The sequence below is a fragment of the Urocitellus parryii genome, chromosome 9 (genome assembly GCF_045843805.1).
Source record: "Urocitellus parryii isolate mUroPar1 chromosome 9, mUroPar1.hap1, whole genome shotgun sequence".
Lineage (NCBI taxonomy): Eukaryota > Metazoa > Chordata > Mammalia > Rodentia > Sciuridae > Urocitellus > Urocitellus parryii.
Window position 1 is genome coordinate 55,049,451 of NC_135539.1, and position 19,182 is coordinate 55,068,632.

General features: G+C 37.7%; 1 protein-coding gene across 2 annotated transcripts in view; it reads left to right on the plus strand.

Annotated features, from left to right (window-relative positions):
- Positions 1 to 19,182, plus strand: part of Ccny (cyclin Y) — a 216,903-nt gene that overhangs the window by 126,670 nt on the left and 71,051 nt on the right. For both annotated transcript variants that reach the window (XM_026409085.2, XM_026409086.2), the window contains exon 2: positions 14,576 to 14,650. In XM_026409085.2, the coding sequence (XP_026264870.1) occupies positions 14,576 to 14,650 (75 nt within the window). The remainder of the gene's footprint in view (positions 1 to 14,575; positions 14,651 to 19,182) is intronic.

The following is a 19,182-nucleotide window of genomic DNA, read 5'->3' on the forward strand; positions in this document are numbered from 1 at the left end:
AGAAGTTTGCTGAGAGTCTTTTATCCTGAATGGTTATGGAATGTAGGGCCACTATAAGTTGGGATTTTTTTCATTCTGTACAATGTAATTTTTTCTGTTTCATTCTTAGTAATTTCTTGAGATCTGTGTTTTAGGGCACTAGTTCTGTGTTCTAGTGTGTCTCATTTGTGATTTAGTTCACATATTGAGGTTTAGACTTCAGTGACTTTTTTTAAAAAAAAATTTATTTCCAGAATATATTAAGTCATTTGGGCATCTATAACATAGTACCATAGAGTCTAAACAATAGAAATTTATTTCTTGTTGTTCTTAGAGGCTAGGAAATCTAAGATCAAGGGGCTGGCAGAGGGGCTGGTGAGGGTCTATTTCTTTGTTCATAGATGGCCATATTCTTTTCTTTCCTTTATTTCATTTCTTTCTCTCTTTCCCTTCTTTCTTTCTTTCTTTCTTTTTTTTTTTTTTTTGATTCTGGAAATTGAATCTAGGTGTGCTCTACCATGAAATCATATCCCTAGTTCTTTTATTTTTTATTTTGAGACAGGGCTTCACTAAGTTACCCAGGTTGGCCTTGAACTTGCAATCTTTGTGCCTCAGCCTCCTTTTGGAATGTGCCACCACTTCTGGCATATTCTGTTATAGCCTCCCATGCAAAAGGACCAGGGGAGTACTTTGGGGCCTTTTTAATGAGGGTACTGATTTCATTCTGCACTAATCAACTCCCAGAGATCCCTCTTTCCTCATATTGGGGGTTAGGATTAAATTTATGAAATTTTGGGGAGGAGCACAAATATTTAGTGTTGAGCAGTATGTGTTTGTGAGTATGTATATTTCTGCATATGTATATATTAACACAAATATGGATACAGTTCTTTGTTTTTAAATTACCTATTCTTTTTTAGAATATCTCTCTTATGTTTTTATTTCTTTTGTGTTTAATCATTGTGCACATATTTTTGTGTGTGGTTTTTATTTTCTTATTCTATTATTTCAACTTCTTGAGGGCCTAATTCTTGGTGTTGGTTGAGTATCTTGCTTCTTGCTGGTTACAGATATTCTGTCCATTGTTTTGCCATTTTGGATGGTGAGCCTGTCTTTATGGGCCTAATCTAGTGGAGTTGGAGATAGGCTTCTCCAGAGTGGGTATCTTCGCTTCTGGCAGGCACCCTGCAGATGACCAGTTGGAGTAAATTGTTGTCCAGGGATTTCCTGAATACATGTATGGGAGTGGAGTTGAATGCCAAACACCAGAATAGGGATACAGACAGACCAATGGTTATCAGTTACTGGGGTACTGGAAGATCTCTGGATGCTAGGTTCAGCCTTTTCCTCCTCTTGAGTACATAGTTGCACCCCCCCCCATGACCCCCGCTCCCCCCTCTCCAGTTTAGTTTTTTCACTGAGACTATAGCCCTTTGAAGGTTTCAACTATATATAGAAATGTTAGTTCTAACCTGTGACGTGTATCCTGTCCTGCATGAACATTAAAATAAGGTGATTTCCAAACCAGACACTTTTTTGCATAAAAGGGTTACAGTTAGTAATTATGCCAGGATTTTAACCGTGTAAATCAGGATGTGTGTCACCTTTGTTTTAAATCTAATACCCAGCTTGCACAGCTGGCTAGCCCTTCCCTGCTGGAAGACTGCAGAGTCTTTTTCATTATGGCCTCAAATCCCTTATGTTGCTTCCCTGCCTTACTCTCCTAGGTGTGTAAAAGGCTGTCTCATATTCTTATATCACATTTCTCAGTGCTTGTAGCATAAGAACCTTTAGGCTATTTTACCTACTTTATTGACAGAACAATTTGTCTTAACTTTTAGTATTAGGATTGTTATTGTCTTTGGTTTCTCTTAAGAAAGAATATTATACACCTTAAGAGACTATTAGAAAGAGGGTTAAGGAAGAGAAGGAAAGAAGGAATAGTTATGGGGAGAGAAAAAGAGAAGAAGTAAAGAGAGAGCAGGTTGGAAAGAGATGAGGAAGCAGATAAAGAATAGATGAAAGAGAGTCAGATATGTGTCTTCAGAGAGATGAGCGCAAGTCCAGACATGAACCCACCCATAGAGAAACTGACCTAGAGACCACACACATAGATATGTGGTCAAAGAGACAACTACTTACAAAGACACACATGTGGATCACCTAGGGGGACATGAGCAGCAAAGAGCAAAATAGAAAATAACCAGACTTTAGTGTGTTGCACTAATTCAAATAATCAAAAACAAATAATCAAATAATCAAAAAATATTCCCTCCCTTGAGATCATAGGGAGTAGAAGAGGTGTCTTCACAATTAGCCAGAATTGCAGTAACAGCAGTGCTGTTTCTAAGGATGCTGATATAGGCTGCTTGGTTGCATCTTGCTGACCAACTGGTTGGGTTCTTGATTTGGTCTCATTGACACTAGTGAATGAAGGTAATTACTGATTTTCAGTCAGTGGGTCAATAGTAACTTTTTGTTTTTGTTTTTTTAAAGGAACCAATATATTTTCAAATTAACAGGTTTCATTTGTAGATTTCATCATTGCCTCACAAATCAAATTTGGAAATGTAACCACCTAAAATTGAAATTAAAAGTTTGATATTTTGACCATGTTAAATAGTTGTCAAAAGACAGGAAATAGATGTAGTGTTATCATCTGAGTTTATTGTTGGGATCGTCAGCTGGTCACAATTGGCCTCCAATTAAAAATTGATTTTTTCACCATGACGTTCTAAAAACTATCATGGAACCACAGACAGAATCTTTTAGATTCATTGTCTAGACCTAAATGGATAGGTAATCTTTTTTGATGACTGATGGAAACAGTGATCATCTTGGAGCCTAGCTGTGCAGAAAGAGTAGGACGGAGGTTTTGGTTTTGTGCAGAGTCTCCTCTTTTGTCCTCTTTAGACCCTGCTGTACTTTTCTGTTTTCATTTTACTGATTTTCAAGACTACCAGTGATAGGTAATAATTCTCACTTTGCCTAGTCATTTTATTTCCTGAATTTTTTTATAAGACTGTAAGTACACTTGGTTCTGGTTTAAAATCTGAGATAAGCAACTGTAAATCACTATTATTGTGACATGTGTGGAAAGGACAGAAGAAAATCATGTTGCCTGACATAGGAGAATACTGCTAAATTACACTTTGGCTGCGGCGGGGGTGGGGGTGGGGTGCGGGACTGGGGATTGAACTCAGGGGCACTTGACCACTGAGCCACATCCCTAGCCCTGTTTTATATTTTATTTAGAGACAGGATCTTACTGAGTTGCTTAGTGCCTCACTTTTGTGAGGCTGGCTTGGGACTCGCAATCCTTCTGCTTCAGCCTGCTGAGCTGCTGGGATTACAGGCATGCACCCACTGCGCCTGGCCACACTATTTTAATAAGCATGTTGTTTACTTTCAGATTTTGAATACAGGGATAGTGTTGTACTTTGCGCTTAGCAGAGATATGGACTACAAGCAATATGACCAAGTACTTTGTTATCTTAAAGCTTGGCAGTAGGCCCTGAGAACACTCATCCTGTTAATATTTTAATTTGATTGTGTCTTACTTAAATAGATATCATAATCATAAAGAAGTAATGGTTTGGAACTCTGCTTCTTAAGATTAGATTGAAGTCAACTTCCATGACATTCCTTAAAATTGCCTCTCTCTAAAGAAGTGGTGCCTTAGAGCCTGGTTTGTGGATCATTTAGGAAGATGTGGGAAAATCTCTATAAGGGATAGGAATCACCAAAATTTTAAATACTAAGTTCAAGCCAGTATTCTTTTTTTTTCCCCATCCCTAGTAATAGTTTTTTTTAATTTTAAGATGCCATCATAGTGAACAATCTTAACTTTAATGCTACATAATTATATTCAGAATTAAAAACAAATTGTGTAATGAAGATTGAAATGGACTTTAACATATGCGTGTTTTATTCCTCTAGCACTGAGCTATAATGCTTTTTATACCCATTTTAATAGCTGTTAATTATGGGGCATATGTTACATGGTAGACACTCTACTACATATTGCTTTATATAAATGACTTCCAATCTTTGCAGGAATCTTCTGTTAGTTGTTATGAGGTCACTTTATAAATAAGGAAAATGAGACCCAGAGTAGTATCACAATTTACTTTAATTCAAATCTAGGTCTTTTACACTTTATAATGTGATATTTCTATTTACCATTTGAGCTTCTTCTTGAGGGGCCTCCAGTACAGACTACTCTCAGCTTTCTGAATGTGGGTTATGGAGTTTATAGTTCTTCCTAAGGATTTTATTCTTTTTAAAAATTTTCTTCACTGGTGCTCTATACTTTCAATCTATGTATATGTCTGTCTGTCTGTCTATCTATCTATCTATCTATCTTCTTATTAGTTTTACTAGTTAGTAGAATGTGTTTTGACATTATACATATATGGAGTATAACTTCTTTTTTTTCAGGAGTATAACTTCTTATTTTTCTGGTAGTACATAATGAAGAATTACTTTGGTCTTGTAATCATATATGCACATAGGAAAGTAATGTCTGATTCATTCTTGTGTTTCCTATTCCCATCCTCATTTTCATTTCCCTTTGTCTAATACAGTGAACTTCCATTCTCTGCCCACCCCATTCCCCCACTCCCTTTTGTGTTTTTATCCACATAGCAGAGAGATCATTCAGCCTTTGGGTTTTTGGGAATGACTTACTTCATTTAGCAAGATACTCTCCATCCATTTGCTGGCAAATGCCATAATTTCATTTTTTTTATGGCTGAGTAACATTCCATTGAGCATATGTACATTTCCTTTATCCACTCATTTGTTGAAGGGCACCTAGATTGGTTTCATTGCTTAGCTATTGTGAATTGAGCTGCTATCAACATGAATGTGGTTGCATCACTATACTATGCTGATTTAAGTCCCTTGGGTATATAACAAGGAGCAGGATAACTGGGTCAAATGGTGGTTCTATTCCAAGTTTTCTGAAAAATCTCCATACTGCTTTCCAGAGTGACTGCACCAATTTGCAGTCCCACTAGCAACGTATGAGACTATTTTTCCCCTATATTCTTGCCAACATTTGTTGTTACTTATATTCTTGATAAGTGCCATTCTGACTGGAGTGAGATGGAATCTCCATGTAGTTTTGATTTGCATTTCTCTACTTGTTAGAGATGTTGAACATTTTTTTCATATATTTGTTGACTGACTGTATTTCTTCTTCTGTGAAGTGTCTGTTATTGATTGGGTTATTTGTTTTCTTATGCATCTTCATTTTAGAAGGATGCTCAAATAGGGCAGGGACTTGACCTAGTTTGTTCACTTCTATATTCTCAGCACCTGGAATCCAGCAGCTTTCTGGCTTCTGGAGATGTTCAGTGACTATTTGTTGAATGAATGAATAAGTGAGTGAAAATCATGGCAGGTTGGCCTTGATAGTATACTCTTGTTATCAAATACTGATTTATGCCATCACAATGCAAATGCAAAGGTTAATATGTGTTAGAAATATGATGCATTTTGAAGTCAGTTAAAATTGTCTATTATTGATATTAGCCCTTTGAAAATAAAAAAATGTGTTCTTATGACCATGCATAGGAAAGAATTATGAGTAGGAAAGAGGAGACTGACTAGTTCCCTAAAATAGTCTTTTAGTAGCAATAGAATTGAACATAATACTTAGCAGATAGCAGGGACTTGATACATATTTATTTTGTTTAACTGAATTCAGCTGAATGGCCTTGACAGGAATTTTTTTTTTAAAGCAATATTTGGTCTGTGGCTGTGGCTCAGTGTTAGAGTGCTTGCCTAGCACATGGGTTTGATCCTCAGCACCACATAAAAATAAATAAAGGTATAAAAATTTTTTTAAAAAATATTCACTTTTGACCCTTTCTGAGTCCATTGTTTTGTTTAAGCTCATTAATTTTAAGCATACTGCTCTCTGTCTCACAGGATTTGGACAGATAGTTCATTCTTTGTTATTCTCTAGCTGGTCCTGTGCTCTAATGTGTTATGTACTCCATCTTATCTGCCTGACTAAAGTGGTGAGTTCATGTAGGATAAACCATGTCTCACACTTTTCTTCTCTGGATAAGTTAGCATGTGAGGTCCTTGAAGAGGAGCAGGTAGGAAAGTCAGAGCTATCTGTGCTCTGGGAAGGCAGGTCGAGGGTTAGATCTGGGGCAGTGTGAAGTTCCTGGGGAGGGTGTGTTGCAAAGAAGAGGGATATTTTATTGGATGGAGGGAGGATTATGTGGACCATTAGAGTTCAAATTTTTACTTTAAAAATAGGTTGAATGGCATTAGAACTGACTTTAGCAAAGTGATTAGCATCCTTTAGCTATGAAGTTCATTTCATCCATAATCTCTGATATGAAACTCATATTCCATGAATTTCTTGCTTTTAATTCTTGTCATTTGGAAACATCATCTAGCTAAGCCGAAAATATCATGATGCTCTCCCAAATGTGTTCCAACCCGTACATGTTTTGGGTACCATTTTTTTCTGGATTTGGGAGTGTTAAATGATACAACAGGTTTATTTTGCTTGGCTTGTGAGAATGCTGTTTTTTCCCCCATTTTCAGTTCTCTAAGAAGTTGTAATATCGTAATAATTGTATCTCTTCAAGAAGTTTCTCTCTTTAAGTTTTTTTTTGTACTGGGGATTGAACTCCTGGGCACCTGACCACTGAGCAACCCAGCCCTGTTTTGTATTTTATTTAGAGACAAGGTCTCATGGAGTTGCTTAGTGCCTTGCTTTTGCTGAGGCTGGCTTTGAACTTTCCTCAACCTCCCAGGCTGCTGGGATTTTACAGGCATGCGCCACTGCAACCAGCTGTTCTCTTATATGCAAATCTTAAGAACAACCAGACAGTTCTGCACACAAGTACTCTGCCTTTTTGGATATTTACCTGTGCTTGATAAGCCAGATTATTATAACTATCAAGATTATTATTATGGTCGGACCTCTGTATTAGTGTATTTTTTTATTCCTGTAATGAAATATAGTGATATTCAAGACAGGTCACTTTATAAAGAAAAGAGGTTTATTTTGGCCCCCAATTTTGGTTCAAAGTCAAGGGTCACATCTGGTGATGACTTTTGGGGGGGGGCAGAAACAGAAAACATGCATGCATATGTGAGTCTTTCTGTTTTTTTCTCCCTCTTGCTGCTAGGATTTAATCATGGGGATCCCTCCTACTGGCTTTATCTAATACTTATTACCTCTTAAAGGCCCTTTAAACGTATAGTTGGATTAAATGTTTTGCCTTTTTGATACATCACAATAAAGATTAAACTTAAACAGGAAGTCTTGGGGGATACACACAAACCACATCCGGTCCATAGCACCCACCTTCACATTACAGGTACTCAAAGTAAGTTAGTTCCTCAGATTGACTTCTATACAAAAATAGACTATTTATTGACTTGTACTTGGCACTGTGTTTCATTACTTTGCTCTTTTATTGGAAAATAAATCTGGGTTAGGCTTAGAGAAAATGCAAACTAGCTATTATGGTGTAGATATGAAATGTTCCCCCAAAAGCTCATCTGTTAGGTAATAAAGGAGTGTTTAGAGGTGAAATGATTGAATTGGAGGGCTGAAACTTTATCAGTCCATCAATTGGTTAATCCACTGATAGATGCATGGACTACTGAGAAGCGGGACCCATATGGAGGAAGTACGTTCTGAAAATTAAATTTCAGGGAGATCTTGAGGAATATTGGGGGTTACCCTAGAAGAGTCTGTCTTCTCCTTGACCCCCTTCTCATTCCCTGCTTCCTGGCTGCTATGAGCTGAGCAACTTTTCTCTGCCACATACTTCTGCTGTGATATTCTGCCTCACTTTGGCTCAAGAGCAGTGGCATTGATTGCTGTGGACTGGGATGCCTCTGTGACCCATGAGCCCAAATAAACTTTTCCTCTTCTAAGTTGTTTTTGTCAGGTATTTTCATCATAAAGATGAAAAGCTGACAATTAGCATAAATGTTTTTTCTTAGTAATGTACAGGAAGTTAGAAGCATCTGAACATGCTTTGAAATAAAAACTAGTGATATCCTCAGAAGCTCCCCTCAGCATTTTGTGCCATGGTGTTCAGAAGCTGAGAATTCCTAGAGATTCCCCTCCTTCCACCCCCTACCCCGGGGAAACCTGGTTCTGAAATTTAAATTTCAGGGAGATCTTGAGGAATATTGTTGTGTTATATGAATTCAGCTTTAGGGGCCCCTGTTATTCCCTCTGCATCAATCTTTGCCTCACCTCTAATGCAGGCTTCAGTCCTTGTAGGTTAGCCAGGATCTCAGGTAAGACATGGTCTAGCAGGGATGGCAGGAGAGCTCTGGATTCCAAGATTCTGGCCAGCGTTCTGGACCAAGTTCTTTCACCACCCAGGTGGACAGTTAATCCTTTGCAGCTACACTCTCCTCATCACAGCAGACCTTGATCTCATTTTCTCTGATGTTAGCATGACTTGTTCTTCATCACAGAACAGGGTCAAGACAATGCCTGTCCCCATCAGGAAACCACTTGTGCCACTGTGAGCATTATGATCAGACCTAGAAGTATGACATGGCCTTGAAAGAAACATAATTGGTATACACATCTCTTGGGGAAAGTGTAAAGTGAAATTCCTGCTGCATGGTTTGCCCATAGGAGAAAAAGCAGGCTTCCTATTGTTTTGTTTGTTTGGCCTTTGGGCCCATTAAAGCAGGAAGAATGAAGACACACAGTGGCAGTTGTTAGAGGATAAGGGCACCTCCCTCAGAGGTCCCTCTTGTTCAGAGTTCCAATAGCAAGTACACAGTACTGGTGAGCAGACTCATCCCAGTGGCAGTGCATGAGTCTCCACTGATTTCAGGAAAGTGTCCTGCAGCCACAGCCAGGAGAGCTCTGGGCATCTCCTGTGAACACTAGCTTGAGCTGGAGAAGTAGACCACCATCTAAGAGGATAGAAGACTTTCAAATCAGTTTTCACAAGTTGCCATAAATTTTTTTTTCAAACTTCAAAAGTGTAAATATCAAACCAACAAAAGTGTGCTGAATGTTGAAATTTAAAAAACACAGATAAGCAAAACCAAAAACAAATAAAAAAAAACCCTCAAGGAATATTGGTGTATATTCTTTTAGATATGTTTTTATGTGCCTGTACATATACCCCAAGGTGGTATCACACTGCTTTCCTCACCTAATGACACATGGCTTTCTATGGCAATAAAATATTCTTTGTATGATTTTTAAATGGTGGTTTAGCATTTCACCATGTAGCTTTTTCACTGCTGACACCAAAAGACTTGACAAGACCAATTTTATAGGAGGAAAAGTTTATTTGGGGGCTCACAGTTTCAGATGTCTCAGTCCGTATATTGCAGACTCCATTCCTCAAGGCCTAAAGTAAGGCAGGACACCACAGTAGAAGAGTGTGGTAGAGGAAAGCAGCTGGAACCATGGCACCAGGAAACAGAGAGAAAGAGGGAGAGAGAGAGAATGCGAGTGAGTACAAGTGCAAGATTGAGCTCTGCTCAATAAGGCCAAGATACATTCCTTAGGGCACTCCCCCAGTGACCCATTTCCTCCAACCACATTCTGCCTGCCTGCAGTTACCACTTAGTTAATCCTCTATCTGGATTAAGCTTTCTTGGATTGTGTCACACATGAGCTTTTGGAGGACAGCTCATATCTAAACCATAACATTGATATATTATTATGTACTATAACAAATGCCCTATTGTTGGAAGCTCTCTCTTAGAGTCTGTGACATCCCCATTCTTAGCAATTTGGGGGGCTTGTATGCATTGTGGTAAAGAATTTTAATCTCCAAGACATTCTAGGATTTAGAAGCAGGTTCTCATTCTGAAACAAATGGCAGTATTATATAGTTTTGACTCCAAACAGGGAAGCTTTACGTGCTTTGTAGTGTTCTAAAAACCCCATCTGATAGCTTTTAATATTAAGATGTGGGTCTTAAAGAAACTGTAAGATTGATGAGTAGACATTGGGTGTTAAGGAACAAAGTAAAGCTTTGCAATGAAATTTAAGTTGCCATCAAAAGCCTACGTACAAAAAAGCCCAGGACCAGACAGATTCTCAGCTGAGTTCTACCAGATCTTCAAAGAAGAACTAACACGAAACCTCCTCAAATTATTCCATGAAGTAGAAAAGGAGGGAACCCTTCCAAACCCATTCTATGAAGCTAGTATCATGCTGATACCAAAACCAGACAAAGACACATCAAAGAAAGAAAGTTTCAGACCAGTATCCCTGATGAACATAGATGCTAAAATTCTTAATAAAATTAGTGGCAAAGTGCACAAAAAACTTAATGAAAAGGTAGTGCACCATGATCAAATGGTGATTATGACTGGGATGCAAGGTTGGTCCTACCTCCAGAAATTAATTTATGTAATACATCACATCAATAGACTTAAAGACACGAATCACGTGATTATCTCAATAGGTATAGAAAAAGCATTTGACAAAATACAGCATCCATTTGTTTTCAAAACACCAGAAAAACTAGCATAGTAGGAACATACCTCACATCATTCTAAAAGGAGAAAAAAGTGCCCTAAAAACTGGAACAAGACAAGGATGTCCCCCTTCTCCACTTCTATTCTAGTCCTTGAAACCCTAGCCAGATCAACTAGGCAAAATAAAGAAATAAAAGGGATATGAATAGGAAAAGAAGAGCCCTACTTGATGATGACATGTTTCTATATTTAGAAGACCCAGAAAACTTTTAGAACTCATAAATGAATTCAGCAAAGTAGCAGGATATAAAATTAACACCCAGTTGCATTCCTGTACACTAATGATGAGTCAACTTTGAAAAAGAAATGAGGAACGCTCTTCAAAATAGCCTCAAAAGAAGTAATTTTGTGTTGGGGATCAATCTAACAAAAGAGGTAGAAGACCTCTACAATGAAAGCTACAGGACACTAAAGAAAGAAATTAATGAAAAGAACCGCTCATGTTCTTGGATAGGCAGAATTAATATGGTCAAAATGGCCATACTACCAAAAACGCTATGCAGATTTAATGCAATTCCTATTAAAATTCCAGTGATGTTCTTCATAGGCTCTGGCTCAGTGGTAGAGTGCTCGCCTCACATGCGTAAGGCCCTGGGTTCAATCCTCAGCACCACATACAAATAAATAAATAAGTAAAATAGAGATGTTGTGTCCATCTACAACAGAAAGAAAGAAGGAAGGAAGGAAGGGAGGGAGGGAGGGAGGGAAAAGAAGAAAAGAGAAAGAAAGAAAAAGAAAAAGCAGTCATGAAATTCATTTGGAAAAATGAGAGGCCTAGAATATCCAAAGCATCTTTAGCAAGAAAGGTGAAGCAGGAGGCATCACAATATCAGATCTTAAATCATACTATACAGCTATCGTAGCAAAAACAGCATGGTATTGGCATCAAAACAGACATGAAGATTAGTGGTACAGAATAGAAGACACAGAGACAAATCCACATAAATACAGTTATCTCACACTAGACAAAGACACCATAAACATTCACTGGAAAAGAGATAGCCCCTTCAAGAAATGGTGCTGAGAAAACTGGAAATCCCTGTGTAGCAGAATGAAATTGATCCTCTATCTCTTACCCTACACAAAACTCACTGAAAGTGGATCAAGTACCTAGACATTAGACCAGAGACTCTGTGCCCACGAGAAGAAAATGTAGACCCAACTTTCCATCATGTAAGCTTATGAACTGACTTCCTCAACAAGACTCCCAAAGTACAAAAAGTAAAATCAAGAATCAATAAATGGGACAGTATCAACCTAAGAAGCTTCTTTACATTAAAGGAAACAATAATGTGAAGAGAGAGCTTACGGAATGGGAGAAAATCTTTGCCCCCTGCACCTAAGATAGAACATTAATCTTCAGGATATAAAAAGAACTCATAAAACTTAACACCAACAAAACAAAACAAATAACCCAATCAATAAATGGACAAAGGAACTGAACAGACACTTTGCAGAAGAAGAAATATGATCAATCAACAAATATATGAAAAAATGTTCAACATTTCTAGCAAGCAGAGAAATGCAAGTCAAAATTACATTGAGATTCCATTTCACTCCAGATTGGTAATTATCAAGAATAAAAGCAACCATATGAATGTTGGTGAGGATGTAGGCAAAAAGATGCACTCAGACATTGCTGGTGGGACTGAAAATTGGTGCAGCCACCCTGGAAAGCAGTTTGGAGATTCTTTAGAAAACTTGGAATGGAACCACCATTTGACCCAGTTATCCCGCTCCTTGATATATACCCAAATGACTTAAAATCAGCATAGTATAGTGATACAGCCACATCTATGTTTATAGCAGTTCAATTCATAATAGCTAATCTAAGCAATGGAACCAATCTAGGTACCCTTTAATTGATGAGTAAATAAAGAAAATACTGTATATATACAAAATGGAATGTTACTCAGCCATAAAGAAGAATGAAATTATGCCATTTGCCAGCAAATGGGTGGAACTGGAGCAAGTACTTCATGCTAAGTGAAATAAGCCAGTCCCAAAAAAACAAAGGCCGAATTTTCTCTCTCATATGTGGATGATACACACAAGAGGGGTGGAGGGAGGGAAGAATAGAAGTACTTTGGATTAGACAAAAGGGGATGAAGGGAAGGGAGGGTGGATGGGAATAGGAAAGACAGTAGAATGAACTGGACATAGCTTTTCTATGTTCATATATAATACATGACCAGGAAAACTTCACATCATGTACAATCACAAGAATGGAATACTAATTTAAATAAGTTATACTTCATGTATGTATGTCAAAATATACTCTACTGTCATGTGTATCTAAAAAGAACAAATAAAAAAAAGTGAGGGATTAAAAAGCACAACGAAGTAAGGCTTTGTGGTTTTGATACTGTTTGAGGCCAGAGCATTGGGTTGTTATTGTCACCCCAGGAACATGTAGGCACCATGTGCTCATTCTCTCTGAGCTGATGCTTTCTCCGAGGGGATTATGTATTAAGATTTCTGCATCCATGTGTGCTTAGAATTACATATTGCCCTCACTTTTATATATAGAGGTCCTCAAACAATTAACACCTTTGTTATTTAAATACCCCTCTATTAAAAAAAATAAACATGATCTTGATTGAGCAGGAAACCCTCCCACAAAGAATCATTTTCTCCAGGAATTTTCTGGCCTAACTTCATCAGATTTAAATTAAAGGGTATGAAAATTTGTTTCTCTTTGCCATCTTTCTCCGTCCATCAAAATCCATCAGTGCCCTTTAACTGTGAAACTCTGGTGTAAGTTTAATACAAATTATGTGATACCTGAAGGATCAGCTAACTGATGTACCATGGGTTTAAGATTCAGTGGGTGTTTTTAAAATCAAGTCCCAGTGAAAAATTAGAAAGTACAATTCAGAATGTGATCGGCTATGTGAGAACACTATGTCATGTCAGGGATTTGCTGAGGATAAGTGATGCAGTGTTGCTTTTGGTGTCTACATGACCATCCTTGTTTTTTCTTCCTTTTATCTTTGACTTAATTAGCTATTTAAGTTAAGCATATGCATCATCTGTTTTTATTGGTGTTGTTTGGTTTTTTAAAATTTATTGAAATAATTTAACCCCATATAGTTTTCATTCTGATGATGTAAGCTGATTTGAAGATGATTTGAAGTGATTTTTTTAAAAAGATGTTTTCTTTTTCCTCCCCTAACTTAATTCTCTTGGTTTGCTTAACCAATCTTTTCCTTTAGAATCAGATTGAGCTTCTTGTTGCTATTGCTTATGTTTTTGTGTTCAACTGATTATTCTTCTATAGTGTGATTCTAAGTTGACAAGCCCTTAACCTTTGGAAATTGTTCTAATGCAGGGACTGCTGCAAAACCAAGTGCCTGGGAGTGGGAAGAAAGGAAAGTAAGGAGTGCTACTGAGTGTCAGGAAGGGGAAAGGACTGGGGCCTGAGCTTTTGGTCTTACCAAGTGATCTGATTTCTTCAGAGAAGCTGGAAATAGGGAATTTTCCCCCTTGTGGTGGTGTGTTTGATATCTCTTGATTTTTTTATATGTTGGCCTGAATTGTTTTTCCAAATTGTGGATCAAAGAGAACACATGTGTGGCCCACATTAGGCCCATAAATGGCCAATATGCAGTGTTTACTTAAGGGATAAGTTTTGCCTTTCAAAATAATTTTAACCAAGCAGAGTGTGTGGGTGCTGATTGAGCCTAACCAGTTGAGATATCCTATTTTAGTCACCTTTGACAAGGAAATACCTCTTAATAGTGGAGTTCAGACAAACCTGTTGCAGTGTATAACTCATCATAATTGCAGATGATAACTGGTATTTCTCTTTTATGGTCTCTTGGGTGTAGAACACACTCTTAAAAAGAAAATAGAGATTGAGGCTAATATATCTCCAGCTTAATGTCTAATTTTTATATGGGACTTGTTCATATTTCTAAAGAATAGTGTTTTTAATTGAATCAAAGGAATCCATTAACAATAGTAGGTTTCCAGAATCTTTGAGATATATTAGCAATTAAGGTTGAAAAAAATTGAAAACTAATCTTGGCTCTCCTTAGTTATCAGATGGTTATTCACACAATTTGTTTTTCTTTCTTTAAAGATTTGAACATGGAATTCAATCCTTCAGATCATCCCCGGGCCAGCACAATATTCCTCAGTAAATCTCAGACAGACGGTATGTTACTAATTTATTTGTTTCTTTAAACAAAAAAAGCCCATGTTTATATTTAGCCTAAATCTTGATTTTTCTGTTTTCAATGTAAAATAGAATGCCTTTTAGTGACCCTGAAGTATATTGTTTAATGGTTATTCCTTTTCGTTTTCCTTCTTTTGTAATGAGTTGTTTTTAGAATTTGCCATTTGAAATAATTCTTTTAATTTTGCCAATTAGCTGGATTATCTGTATACATATTCTGTAGCTAGAGTTTGTACTCTGAGTCAGGAATTTACCTTGAAGAACTGATACTTGCATCAGTTCTCAAAAGATCATACAGGTTTGTTACATTGGACAGTGTATAAAAGAAAGCAAAATATAAACCTTAAGTAAAAGCACCACTCTCTCTCTTGTGTTGCTTAAGTGCTGAATTGTACCTTTACACTAGATGCAGATGTTTTGTTTTTTGCTAAGCTTTTAATCAGCTTGTTCTTAAAGAGCCTAGGATCTTTGTGTTTATCCTAGATGTATGTGGGATTTTTCCTAGGGGTTATTCTTTTTTTTTTTTTAGCCTCTGGCTTGTGTCACTGTTCCCTGGCCCTTGGCTACAAAGGGGAAATAAGATAACATTTATATGGTTCAGTGGTCATAAATCTTGGTAGGATGCCTATATAAAAGTATGGCATGTGATTATATATTATAATAGGATATTATTTTATGATCTGGAAGTCCTATAGGTTCTGTCCTTGGCTTTTTTGGCAAGTTGCTAAGTACTAACTTAGAGAAGATCCTGAAGTGACTAGAAAAAAGCCAAGCATGTTTAAAACAGTAAGTTCATAATAAATTGATAACTCCTTAACAATGATTAGGTTAACAGTTTTGGCAAGGCAAAATGTTGATGTGATACTGGGTATCTGTAATTAAGCATGAAAGACTTTGGTGTAGTTATGAAACATAAATGTTTTCAAAAGTTAAGAGTAAAGTATATAGGCATCAAATACTTGTGAAGGCAGTTGTGAATGTATTGGATACATTAAAAAAAAAAAAAAAACACCACATTTTCCCCTCATGAAATGGGAGGCCATTGGGAGGGGTAGAATATTACAAGGGAAGGAAAATGACAGTGAGGATGAGAGTTTGGGACAATGAAAAACGAAGGATAGAAGAATTCATTATATATATTAGCGTCATTTAAAAAATGTTCTGACAGGATTGCATGAAATTATATCAGGGCCTCTAGGTGGATGATACATATCTTGATTGCTACAACAGAAGAAGGATTGCTCCAGAAATAGCTTAGGGACATACTCCTTCCTCTTCCTCTTCTGGAACACCAGGCATTAATTACTTTAACCCCTTGGTTTATCACTTTAGTTTCTTAAATGCTAGATCTTTTCCATTCAGTGTGGAAATATGCTGTGAACATACATGTTACAAGTGAAAAGAAAAATAACCAATACTCTTTCCTCTTATATGTTTTCCTTTACTCCTGTGTGCTTCTGTACTTTGCCTGCTTTTCCTTTCCATTCACATTCCTACTGAGATTTTCCTTTCCACTTCAGTTCTGTGGAGTAAGGTTACCAGAGGACATTTTCCATCCCAGAGCTGTTGACCTCTTTGGTGGCACTTGCCACCACCCACTTACCCAAGCTTCTTAAAACTTTTTACTTCCTGTCCTTTTTTTTTTTTTTTTTTTTTTGGTGGTACTAGGTATTGAACACAAGGGTATTCTACCACTGAACTAGATTATATTCTCAGTGATTTTTACTTTTTATTTTGAGATAGGATTTCACTAAGTTGCTTAGGATATCACTAAGTTGTTGAGTTTTCTTCAAACTTACTATCTTCCTGCCTCAGCCTCCCAAGTCACTGGGATTATAGGTATGCACTACCATGCTCTGCTTGGCTTCCCATCTTCAACCAGGCCAATTTGCTGAGAATAAGTCCATCTAATAAGCAATTGTTTTATCCACAATTAAAAGAAATAGATTGGGGCTGGGGATGTGACTCAATGGTAGAGCATATGCCTGGTATGTTCAAGGCCCCGGGTTTGATCTCTAGTACAAAACTTTGGTAACTGAATTTTTTGATGAAATGATTGTCAGAGAATTGACTATTTGGTGAATTGGCTTTTGGCAAATTGGTTCCAAGAAATCCTCCCTTTCTGTAAATTCTTTCTTAGCCATCATTCTAAGAAATAAGCTTCTTTTCCTCCATTCATCCCATTAATTCTGATATTTCCCAGAGTTCTTTCTTCCACTCTCATATCTTTTTGGTCTTTTCACAGTTCATTTTAACTTTCATTTTAGCTATAACATCCAACCAGATTTTTTCTTTGCAGTGTTCAAAACCCGTGTATCCAGCTGCCTGCTAGACATATTTACAATTAAAGGTTACAGGTTCCTTTAACTCAGTATGTTCCAAAAGGAACTTAGGAACTCAGTTAACTTCCTCCATTTCCTACCCTGCCTGGGGTCCCTAAGCCAGGGAAGGCTTTGCATTTTCCTAGACTCTGCCTGCTTCTCAGTTCTCACAAGTAGGCACCCATGCTGGAGCTGACTTTGCACTGCACACACACCTTCCTAGCTCCACTTTCAGTGACACCGTGCTGGGAGTACTTATACCACAGAAATTGGGAAATGCTACAAATCAGGGCATTCTTTTAAAAAACATTTTCCAGCACACCATGGCATATAGGTTATCTAAGGTATATTGAGTTTTTACCAAGCAATAAGAACATAGCCCTTGAATCTGATTGACTTTCTTATTCCCATTGCTGCCCGCTTAGGTTGGGCTCAAAATTTCCTCCCTTGGATTACTGCAGCAGCCCCCTAGGTTGGTCTTCTCAGCTTTGACCTTATCCCTCTTCAGACCCAGGTCTGTGTTGCTATTAAGTGAAGGGACTTTGTATGAATCAAATAAGATTATGTCACTTTTTAGTTTTTTTAAAGTATTTTTTAGTTGTCAATGGATTTATTTATTTATTTATTTATTTATATGCATTGCTGAACCCAGGGCCTCACACATGCCAGGCAAGCACTCTACCACTGAGCTCTACCATTAAGCCATGACTCCAGCCTTCTTTACTTAGTTTTTTAAAACAACTCCCCTGTTGCCTTAGAACTAAGTTGCAGAACCTTCAGTCTGGGATATAAAGCCCTTCATGGTCCAGCCTCTGCCTTCCTTCCCAGTCTACCTTTTCTCTTTTTTTCTTTTTTTTTTGTGTGTGTGTGTCTCTGTGTTCTTGCAGTTTCTCAAATATGACACTTGCTTTCTGCCTGGAGTTCCCCTCTGTCTTTCACATGGCTCATTTCTTCTGCCTTCAAGGCTCACTTCTGCCATCACTTCCTTGATGAAGGTTTCCTTGACCCCTCAGGCTGGGTTAGATAGGCCTTTGGTGAGCTCCTGCAGCAGCCTGTGAATGCTTTCTTTGTAGTCAGAACCAAATTGGGGTATTTAGGATTTTGGCCTTGTCTGTGCCACCCACTAACTCCTAGAGAGCAAGGAATAATGTTCCCTGAGCTTCCCTTAGTGCTTGTGGATGTGCCAGCCCAACTGGTTGAAAGAAGGAAAAATGACAGAGCCAGTAAACATTTTTGATTTGATTGTTATAGTTCTTCACTTGGATAAATTCTTATTTCCATTGCATGACACTCCATAGCAGTTCATTGTTGTGGGTCCTACCCACCTACCCACTCTATTTTTGTTATAATTGGAAGAAATGTTGTAATCTGAGACGGCAAGGCCCACACCACTATTAGATTATTTTCTTTTGAACCTGGTGATTTCTCTTTCCTTCAGGTTCATGTACTACTTCAGTGGTTTAGTCTTGAGTTTGGGGGTTGGAAGCCATTGTTGTGGTGATGACAGTTATGTTAGGGCAGCTACTTTTTCAGATCACAGCCTGTAGCTCTATGGTTTTTTCAGCTTGCTCTCCTCTGCAGTCCCCTCAACCTCTTTCCTTCTCCAGTGCTTGATAGACAAGCTCTGTGGGCTATATGCTCCACCTACCACCTATTCATTAGTCTGATTTAGATGGAACCTGCAATAAGTAGAGTTTCTTGATTGTTAATTTCCTTTTCTGTCTAGGTATCAAAGAGCTAAGTTTAGGCTGGACTTTGAAACTTTTTTTCATTCTTCAAAAAGATACTGGAAACTCCAGCAAAACTGAGTGATAGTAGAGTGCTTGCTAATTAGACCCTTCCAGCTTGAAGTTAGGGGTATTTTATCCAAAGCTGGAGTGACTGCCCTCTCTGTCATTTCTTTGCACAAATGAGTTGTCATTGCAAACTTCTTTTGTAAAAGAGCCATTCAACCAAGAAGGGACCAAGGGTTTCTTATAGGGTGGAGAAAATTGCCAGAGGAAAGAGAGAAATTAGTTTGCTTGGCCTGCCTTGCCTTTTCATAAGATCACTTTTGCTTGTGGGGAAGAAATGCATGCATTTTCTGTTGTCTGCTCCTTTTGTACACCTATTTTAATTTATTGTGTTCAAAGATATGAGAGCTTATGCTTAAATAGGAGAAAAGAGCCAATTTACATCATGTTTCTTTTC